Genomic DNA, 11,168 nt, shown 5'->3' on the forward strand with positions numbered 1-11,168 from the left:
TATTTGAGAACAAGGATAAATGAAAATTACAAAAACTATAGTTGTTCTCTGACCAATACACCCACCTATTAGTATTCATATGTACACTCTTATTCCTTCATTCACTCATCCACCTATGAAACCTATACACCACCCACATGTACACTCAATCCCCTACCCACTCACTCAATCCCCTTCCCACTCGCTCAGTCACCTACCCACTCGCTCAGTCCACTACCCACTCGCTCAATCCCCCACCAACTCACTCAATCTCGTACCCACTAACTCAATCCCCTTCCCACTGACTCAATCCCTTACCCACTGACTCAATCCCCTTCCCACTCGTTCAGTCCCCCATCCACTCGCTCAATTCCGCCACCCACTCATTCAGTCCCTTACCCACTTGCTCCATCCACTACCCACTCGCTCAGTCCCCTACCCACTCACTCAATCCACTACCCACTCGCTCAATCCACTACCCACTCGCTCAGTCCCCTTCCCACTCGCTCAATCCCCTTCCCACTTGCTCAATCCACTACCCACTTGCTCAATCCCCTTCCCACTTGCTCAATCCCCTACCCACTCGCTCAATCCTACCCACTCGCTCAATCCCCTTCCCACTCACTCAATCCCCTTCCCACTCGCTCAATCCACTACCCACTGGCTCAATCCATTACTCACTCTCAATCCCCTTCTCACTCACTCAATCCCTTACCCACTCACTCAATCCACTTCCCACTTACTGCATTCATGATGACGCTAAGTCTGTTACTGACTCAAACACTTCTTCCCTCACTCACTGCATTCATGATGACGTTAAGTCTGTTACTGACTCAAACACTTCTTCCCTCACTCACTGCATTCATGATGACGTTAAGTCTGTTACTGACTCAAACACTTCTTCCCTCACTCACTGCATTCATGATGACGTTCAGTCTGTTACTGACTCAAACACTTCTTCCCTCACTCAATGCATTCATGATGACGTTAAGTCTGTTACTGACTCAAACACTTCTTTCCTCACTCACTGCATTCATGATGACGTTAAGTCTGTTACTGACTCAAACACTTCTTCCCTCACTCACTGCATTCATGATGACGTTAAGTCTGTTACTGACTCAAACACTTCTTCCCTCACTCACTGCATTCATGATGACGTTCAGTCTGTTACTGACTCAAACACTTCTTCCCTCACTCAATGCATTCATGATGACGTTAAGTCTGTTACTGACTCAAACACTTCTTTCCTCACTCACTGCATTCATGATGACGTTAAGTCTGTTACTGACTCAAACACTTCTTCCCTCACTCACTGCATTCATGATGACGTTAAAACTGCGACTAACTCTTCCATTCAATTCTTGCAGACTTCCTGACCACGTGAGCACGGAAGAAGGAGCATTGTTGGAGCCGCTGTCTGTCGCTGTTCACGCATGTAACCGCGCCGATGTCGGACTCGGACATAAAGTCCTCATCTGTGGAGCGGGTGTGTAATAACCAAAGTATCACCTTCTTTTCTGACTGACCACACAAATAAAGTGAAACCCCTCTACACTGGATATGAGACCAAGCAAAAAGTCTGGTTTTAAGGGGTATATGGTTTAGAGAGGTTCAGGACCCATATTCACAAAGCATCGTAAGCCTAGTTTTACATGTAAATGTAAATCTACGACTGAAGAGCTATTCACGAAACAATGAAAACGTAAGTTACGTGTAAAGTTGGACGTAAATTATAGTGCCTCCAGTTACAACTAACGCTGCATGTAAGTTGTGTAGATATAATAAATCAAGCATGATCGACGTTATTTACTATTATTTATGGAAACTAGCAGCATTTCCAATAATTGAAGCAGTTTGCAATGGCGAACACCCACGTATTGAACATAATTTTGTTGGTGATCGAACGGATGTTTTCAACTCGGCCAATTTCTCCTGAGTTATCTTTTCCTTTTTAAGAAATGTCCTCAAGTTCGTACTCACAATACCAAAATGCCATGGTTCACCGCTCGCGATGTTATTGTTAGCAGACGATAAACAAAATTGCGTTTTGTGCATTGTTATTTACACGGTAGGCATCGTTTCTATTTTTTTTAATTACTCCAGTGAGAGTGTTAAATCGTAGATTTATGTCCAACTAAGTTATGTTTACATTTATGACCATCTTTGAGAATAAAGTGCTTCTTGCACGTAAACGTAAATCTACGGCAGACGTAAGTGCTAGTCGTAGACGTAAATTTACACCCTTTTGTGAATATGGGTCCTGTTCTGTACTGATATTTAAAAAGGGACTGAGGGAATTCTGATTTACAGAGGGTCCGCTTTAAAGAGGTTTCATACATGCAACCACTTCTGTTGTGATAGATATTTTTCTAGTGATAGCTTTGTTATTCAGTGCACAATAAATATAAATACAGTGTAACTTTGTTTACACTAAAGTTGCCATCCTAACACTAAACAATTTTATCAAATCTTAAACATAAGCGTCAGTGGGTTGACATCCCTTGTTACTTAGGTGAAAGTTAAAGTATGTTTTGAATATTACACCGCTAGAGCATATTGATTAATTAATCATAAGCTGTTCGGGGGAAACCTGCTGCATTTCTCCTAATGAAGCAAGGGATCCTTTATATGCACATTCCCACAGATAGGAAAGCACATATCATGGCCTTTGACCAGTTGTGTGTGTATTACCATAGTTTGACACCCAATAGCCTATGTATTTTTCATTGACCAGTTGTAGTGCACTGGTTGGAACAAGAAAACACTTAAAGTTAGGTACGGCCCTAGGAAGTTACGATAGCCAGGGGTGGGATCTAGATCGGTCGGTAGGGCTCTTGCGTGAGGTTGCTTGGGTCGAAGGATGGAACCGTTTGGTGGACTCGTTCTCTGATTGCATTTTCACGTACCAAGCAGTGCCTCACAAGTGATATATAAATGGCCATTGTATGTGCTGTCCTGTCTGTGGAGAAAATGCATAGATCCCTTGCTATTGCTAATGGAAACATGTTGCATGTTTCCTCTGAAGACTACACGTGTGATAAACAGTAGCTGATAAGAATTAATTAATTAATGTTTGTCCTACATGTAGTTTTCTAGACCCTTTTTTTTGTTTGGAAAATTCCTCATGACTCGTTAATAGAGGATAATAAATGAGTTACCAGTTATTATCAAATTTATGTCCCTCGTGAAATAATTTTCAGTTGTCACGAGCTTTAGCGAGTGACAAATGAAAATTATTTCACGAGGGACATAAATTTTATAATAACTGGTACCGAGTTTGTTATTCTATTTATTACCTCAGCTACTTTTTCTCTAGAAGCCTTTATTTTCGACGCACATGCACGAAAGGCTAACCTGTATAGAAACGATGTAAACCACTTTGCGCACTTTTCTGAGAATTGCTATAACTTTGTAATTTAATCACGTTCATAAATAATTTTTTAAAAACAAAAGTGTTCTTTATTCTGCTACAAAATCTATAAGGAATTGCATTAAAATGACATTTTGTTATAAATTTAACACCAAAAATAGAGAGCCGTAAACGCAAACTCTTTAAACTACATTTGCCAAATCGTGATGACGTCATATTTAGTACCGACAAGGTCATTGGTTTGTGAGCATCAAATTGTCCAATAGTATTGTTCGTTAGACCAATGCAGAATATTTCTCACTGAGAAAATATGGAAAATATTTTCCCTGTTATGAGTGACCGCTGGGGTAATAATAAGATGTATCTAACGGCCGCTCATGTAGTATTCTCTTTGCCAAACACGCATAAATGTTTGACTGGTATAAGTTTCTTAACAAATTTATTTAAATATTATTTAAATATTCATAATACGTGCTATTGTTCCTTCTACTGTCTTTCTCTTGCATTGCTATACATATTACATGTATGTTGATGTTGCTTGTATGTATGTATGTATGTATGTATGTGTGTGTGTGTGTGCATAATATCATGAAAATATTTGAGAGGGCCTCATGGGAGATACATAACCTTGTACTGAATGTGTTTACCATGTGAAAATAAAGAATTTTATTTTGAATAGTTACAGATCAAGTTTGAATTTCACGAGCATTCAATCAAAGGCCATATCTCTGTTGAAAATGAATAGTTAAAGATCAAGTTTGAATTTCAAGGGCATTCAATCAAAGGCCATATCTCTGTTGAAAATGAATAGTTACAGATCAAGTTTGAATTTCAAGGGCATTCAATCAAAGGCCATATGTCTGTTGAAAATGAATAGTTACAGATCAAGTTTGAATTTCAAGGGCATTCAATCAAAGGCCATATCTCTGTTGAAAATGAAATTTATCCTTTAGTTTTTTTTAACAGAGGTATGGCCCTTGAACATTTTTGAGTCCCTGCTGTAGGGGACATGTATCGGGTATTGCTTTAGCAGGACTCAGAACATGTGTGAGCTAGTCCCTGCTGTAGGGGACATGTATAGGGTATTGCTTCAGCAGGATTCAGAACATGTACGAGTCCCTGTTGTAGGGGACATGTATTGGGTATTGCTTCAGCAGGACTCAGAACATGTGTGAGCTAGTCCCTGCTGTAGGGGACATGTATCGGGTATTGCTTCAGCAGGACTCAGAACATGTGTGAGTCCCTGCTGTAGGGGACATGTATCGGGTATTGCTTTAGCAGGACTCAGAACATGTGTGAGTCCCTGCTGTAGGGGACATGTATCGGGTATTGCTTTAGCAGGACTCAGAACTGTGTGAGTCCCTGTTGTAGGGGACATGTATAGGGTATTGCTTTAGCAGGACTCAGAACATGTGTGAGTCCCTGCTGTAGGGGACATGTATCGGGTATTGCTTCAGCAGGACTCAGAACATGTGCGAGTCCCTGTTGTAGGGGACATGTATCGGGTATTGCTTTAGCAGGACTCAGAACATGTGTGAGTCCCTGCTGTAGGGGACATGTATCGGGTATTGCTTTAGCAGGACTCAGAACATGTGTGAGCTAGTCCCTGCTGTAGGGGACATGTATAGGGTATTGCTTCAGCAGGATTCAGAACATGTACGAGTCCCTGTTGTAGGGGACATGTATTGGGTATTGCTTCAGCAGGACTCAGAACATGTGTGAGCTAGTCCCTGCTGTAGGGGACATGTATCGGGTATTGCTTCAGCAGGACTCAGAACATGTGTGAGTCCCTGCTGTAGGGGACATGTATCGGGTATTGCTTTAGCAGGACTCAGAACATGTGTGAGTCCCTGCTGTAGGGGACATGTATCGGGTATTGCTTTAGCAGGACTCAGAACTGTGTGAGTCCCTGTTGTAGGGGACATGTATAGGGTATTGCTTTAGCAGGACTCAGAACATGTGTGAGTCCCTGCTGTAGGGGACATGTATCGGGTATTGCTTCAGCAGGACTCAGAACATGTGCGAGTCCCTGTTGTAGGGGACATGTATTGGGTATTGCTTCAGCAGGACTCAGAACATGTGTGAGTCCCTGCTGTAGGGGACATGTATCAGGTATTGCTTTAGCAGAACTCAGAAAATTTGTATTTTGACAAGTCTGTTTAAATATTGTTTTGTTTCAGGTCCAATTGGTCTGGTTAATCTGCTCACTGCAAAGGCCAGAGGAGCAGCTGAAGTCTGTGTTACAGGTACAACAAGAAGAAACCTGATTTAGGACTGTTCCACAGTTGATCTGGGGGAGCAGAAGTTTTTTTCATATACTCACCACCCATATCATTCAAACGTCCCATCACTAATTCAGAGAGAGTAATTTTTAGTACCCCTAAATGAAAAAGGTACTACAAAAGGACTAAATTTTTTAATGCTATATATGGAAATATCTTGAATGGCTCCCCATAATTTAAGTTACGGAAGCAATTAATCACTGCCCTCAAATTTTTCATGTCATGGTCTGGATAATCTAAATTAATGGAGGACTCCGGGGGGGGGGGGGGGGGGGGGGGGGGGGGGGGAGGTCACAGGGGTCCCAAAACAACCCCCCCCTGCATTTGCCCTTTTTAATATGTTTTTTGGTTGTTTTGTTTTAATTCACCATCCACAATATACAGCACTAAATTTCCCCTCAAACACATCGGAGCATATTTTTTTGAAAATGTTACATAGTGCATTGCACTAACCCCCTTTGGAAACTTGGCTTATTTGCCTTTGACAAACTCAAATTGCACTTTTACGGATTGTCTGTTATTTCTTTCACGTTCATCGAAGTATGACAAAATAAAAATCATCCACAAACTGTGAATCGGCGAATCCGTTCTCACATAAGTTTGCAGATTTGTTTTTTTTATACCCAGATGAACATAAAAGAAATAACAGACAATACTTATAATTAAATTTGAATCATGCTTGCTAATAATAACACTAAAACTTTATACTTTATTTTGAATTATTTTTGGTCCATAAACAATAATGCTCAATAAGACAACTTGCATAAGATAAAATGACATAATCAGATAAAACATTTCCTGATGACATAATTTTTACATTCATGAAGAAATGAACAAACTCCCGTTGATATGTTTGAACCATTGGGATGACGTTATGTGGTAATGAATGTAACGGAAATTTAAGTATTAATATATGAATCCAAGAATCGTTTTCTTTGCACATTCAGATATTGACCAAACTAGACTAGATTTTGCTAAGAAACTTGGAGCAGATTTTACTCTCAAGGTGACCAAAGACCCGAAAGAGACGGCTTTACAAGTGGAGGAAGTGTTTGGTCAGCCGGCTGACATCACAATAGAGTGCAGTGGGGCGCCATCTAGTGTCAAAACTGCTATTTTTGTAAGTATGGTGCCGTTGTGAACAATGGAGAAATTTAATTAACATTATTTTGTATTTACTTGGGGATATTACAGTAGAATCCAAAGAGCAATTCTGTAGTGGACATTAACACCCCCCCCCCCTCCCCCCCCCCCAACACACATTCACCTCAAAAAAGGAAAAAATAAAATAATTATTATCCTGGTCACCTACATTTTCATCAATAACGACTATGAGAAATTACAGATTATCTGTTCCCAGTTCATGAATGTTGTAAACCTGAGCCTTTTTCTCAAATTTATGTGTCAGGTATATAATACATGTAATTCCTGTATTATTAATTAATTAATTAATTAATGTTTATTGACATCCTAGCATCCTGTATTATTATGCCATCTATGTAATATTACATATATTAAACCCATATGTGCTATCAAATATATTACACCACCTTGATAATATATATATATATATATATATATATACTCTTCAAAAGAAGAAACGCAAAACCACATTGTCGTAACATTTGGAGAATTGATTTAATTATTGAATGGTGAGTCCGATAATTGCCAAATGTTGCAGGATTGTTCACAATTCACTCTAGTCCATTGTGAGTAAGTGATAGGACACACCACCAAGGTCAAGGTCATCTGGAGTCAATACCGGGTGTGGCCTCCGCGTGTGTTGACAACTGCCTGGCACCGCCTGCCCATTGAAGCAACCAGAGTACGGATGACGTCCCGGGGGATGGTGGCCCACTCGGCCTGCAAGGCTGCTGCCAGCTCGGGCAGGGTCTGGGGCTGTGGTTGTTGCTGTCGGAGGCGTTGGTCCAACTCGTCCCATAGATGCTCAATTGGGTTCAAATCCGGTGATATCGATGGCCAAGGAAGGACATTAATGTTGTTGTGCTGTAGGAAAGCCGTTGTGAGACGTGCTGTGTGAGGCCTGGCGTTGTCATGTTGGAACACTGCGTTGGCGTTGGCCATAACTGGAACGATGTGTGGCCGGAGGATCTGGTCAATGTAGCCCTGTGCATTCAGGTTGCCCTGCACGTGGACCAGGTCAGTTCTGCCAGTGTGTGAGACGAGTGCCCACACCATGACACTACCCCCGCCGAATCTGTCCACTTCCTGCACGCAGTTTGCCGCATAACGTTCACCACGACGCCTATACACGCGACATCTTCCATCATGACGTCGGAGCAGAAATCGGGACTCGTCACTGAACCACACCTGTCTCCATCGCAGTTGAGGCCATTGTCGATGAATCTGGCACCACTGCAGTCGGAGTCGACGGTGTTGTGGTGTTAAGATGACACCTCGAACTGGACGTCTGGCACGAATTCCTACCTCACGTAGGCGGTTCCGTACGGTCTGGTCGGATATCCTGCGCAAACCTGGTATTGCTGCGGCTGTGGAGGTGGCAGTAGTCAATCGTTCCCGAAGGTGGCGTACCCGGATGTAGCGGTCCTGCCCGGGGGTAGTGACCCGTGGTCGACCGGATCTAGGGAGGTCACGTGTTGATCCATGTTGCTGGTAACGGTCCCACAGTCTGGAGATGGTGCTTGGGAACACATGGAATGCCCTGGCAACGGCCGTTCTGGATTCGCCTGCGTCTAGTCGGCCGATGGCATTGTTTCTCTGCGGTTCACTGAGACGTGGCATGTCCTGGATTGTCAACTGTCTGCCAGATACAGAGGCCAGGCAAGCGAACACCCTGCACTTTTATACTGTCAGTGTTCATGTTGCACGTGCAGACAACGCACGTGCAGTGGTGACATGGTTTGCACGTGGCTGCGTTTTTGCGAATATTCACATTTTGGAACTTTATTGTACAGTAGCTGCGTTTTATCGAATGTAACCGTGGGAATGTGTTTGGGACATGCAATGACCTTATATTCACAAAGCATGAACTGGTAGGAAACATAAAATCGGAGTTATAACCCATTTGTACCCTTTTGCGTTTCTTTTTTTGAAGAGTATATATATATATATATATATATATATATATATTACTCTCATCACATATAACCTGAAAAACATGTTGGTACTTTCTCAAATTTTAATTGCTTTTGTTGCTAGGCCACCTGTTCTGGTGGGTGTGTTTTGCTAGTTGGAATGGGACCAGCAGAAATCCAGCTTCCGATAGTGAACGCAGCTGTAAGAGAAGTGGACATCAAGGGATTGTTCCGATATGCAAATTGGTGAGTTGGTCCTTCTATGTTGAGGCAGGATCTTGCTCAGTCAGTAGAACATTTATTAGAGGTGCTTGAGATAAAGGGGAAAAAAACGAACCCAGCAGAACCAATTGGATTGTTTTTCTGTTCATCCATTGCACCATTATTGGTTAATCAAACATTGCGGTATGTGCTTTTCTGTCTGGGAAACTGCATATGAAAGAATCTTTGCTGCCAATAAAACATCTTTTATATGCACTTTCCAATATTGGAAGTTTTCTCTGTAGACTACATGTCAAAATAATCTAATGTTTGACATTCAGTAACCACTGATTAACCAATATGCTCTACTGGTGCCATTAAACAAAACAAACTTTCATTGTAGAAACCATAATATTATTATTTAATGTCTCTTTATCTCTTTTTTTTCCTCTGCAGCTACCCCACTGCTCTGGCCATGATTGCCTCAGGTAAAGTGGATGTCAAGCCTCTTATCACCCACCGCTTCAAACTGGAACAGACTCTGGAGGCCTTCAAAATGGCCGAGAGTGGGAAAGGAGTTAAAGTTATGATTAACTGTGAAAGAAAATAAACTATTTCAATCCATGTATTAAAAGATTAAAAAGACTATGCATAAGCTTTTGTTTATCAAATAAACAATAATGAAACTAAATTTGGTAAATATGTTCCGTTAATTTGCCATGTGGTGAATTCAGATATCATCTCAGTAGGTGAGAATGATAACAGCTCTAAAAGAGCTATGAATACTGACATGCCTGCCAGTGGTGAGATATATGGGAGGACATATATTATAAAGTATTAGTGTTTTTATACCAGTAAATTCATGTAATTAGATTTTAGTTAGTGCTTTAAACGTGAAGGGTACCCCTAAAATTAGGAAGACAATTTTTGTGTGGAACTTGTCAAGGACATTTTAATTTTGTCTGACGTGAGCAATATGAAGTCACTCTTTGTTTGATTAATATTAAGGATAAAGTGGTGTGGTCATTATAATTCATGATATAAAATATTGATTGTCTTTGAAATTAGATTTGGTGGAATGCATTCTTCATTAATCATTATATTGTATCCAACCTAAACCCGTGACGGCAGCAGGTTCTCTCCGTCTCTCTCTCTCTTTCTCTGTCTCACTCTGTCCGTCTCTCTCTCTCTGTCTGTCTCTCTCTCTGTCTCTCTGTCTGTCTCTCTCTCATGCCCCTGAATACAGCTCAAATCCATCACTTATTAAATGAATGCTGTTTCATATAACATTTGACTGCTTCAAATGCCTGAGAAATTTGCCCAATATGTGTGTTCCATGTATTAAAGATGTCCTACATTGATATTGTCTATACTTTTGTTACTGAAACTTTTTGAATTTTGTAATTTGGGAAAAAATGGATTACATGTATTTCAAATTCTTATATTCATATGAAATGAGTTGTTATTAATCATATTAGTGCAATGATGTTGATCTATGTAAATGACATTATAATATAATAAAATAATTAAATGGTAGTATGTGGTTACTTTGTTGTTATGAGGTTTGTTGGTGGTGGTGATGGATTTTAAAATGGTCAAATACCAACACTGTTCACGAGTTTCATAAAAATGTGTCTGGCAGGCAAGCTATTTTAGTATTTTATTTATTACAAACCAACTGCAAACAATCCCCAACGCAGAAGCAGATGATGATGATGATAACTAGTGTTTAACGTATCCATATATAGAATTATCTCCACTGGTTATTTACTATTATCTGTGGATCTAACAACAGCCCGTTGGAGCTGATGTCCATTCATTCGACCTTTCATTCGACCAATCAAAACCTTTCTTGCAAAATCATGCCAGTGATTTGATGATGATGATAACTAGTTTAACGTGCCCATATACCACTAGGGTTTCGAACACGCCCATCCCGAGTCCGACCTCCGATAAGATCGGTGGCCCGACTCGAGATGGGTGGGGGGGGGGGGGGGGGGGGTGAAAATGGGCAGAATTTTGAAAATGGCAATTGGTAAATAAATAAAAAAAGAATTGACTGCTCGGCCGAATATTTATATAATTTGGAGCATTTTAGACGGACAGTCCAAAATTAAATAAGAGAAAGAAGAGAGGATCGGGCTATTTAATAATATTTTTTTAAAAGAAGTCATTTCGACATCAAATTTTGAACGCAGATCTAAAAGTTTAAAGTCCGATCGATATGTCCACGCGAGTGGCCTCATTAGGCCGTTTGGGTGCACAGCTTAAAGGGACGAG

The 11,168-nt window shown here is 40.8% G+C and overlaps 1 protein-coding gene across 1 annotated transcript; it reads left to right on the forward strand.

Annotated features, from left to right (window-relative positions):
• The first annotated feature begins 690 nt into the window (after window positions 1-690).
• On the forward strand, window positions 691-10,424 carry LOC121378712 (sorbitol dehydrogenase-like). The gene is made up of 5 exons (XM_041506999.1): window positions 691-1,465; window positions 5,530-5,595; window positions 6,579-6,751; window positions 8,812-8,933; window positions 9,345-10,424. The coding sequence occupies exons 1-5, from the start codon at window positions 730-732 to the stop codon at window positions 9,496-9,498; spliced, it is 1,251 nt and encodes a 416-aa protein (XP_041362933.1). The 5' UTR covers window positions 691-729; the 3' UTR covers window positions 9,499-10,424.
• Window positions 10,425-11,168: the final 744 nt, after the last annotated feature.

Source organism: Gigantopelta aegis, chromosome 2 (genome assembly GCF_016097555.1).
Source record: "Gigantopelta aegis isolate Gae_Host chromosome 2, Gae_host_genome, whole genome shotgun sequence".
In the NCBI taxonomy this organism is placed as follows: Eukaryota; Metazoa; Mollusca; class Gastropoda; order Neomphalida; family Peltospiridae; genus Gigantopelta; species Gigantopelta aegis.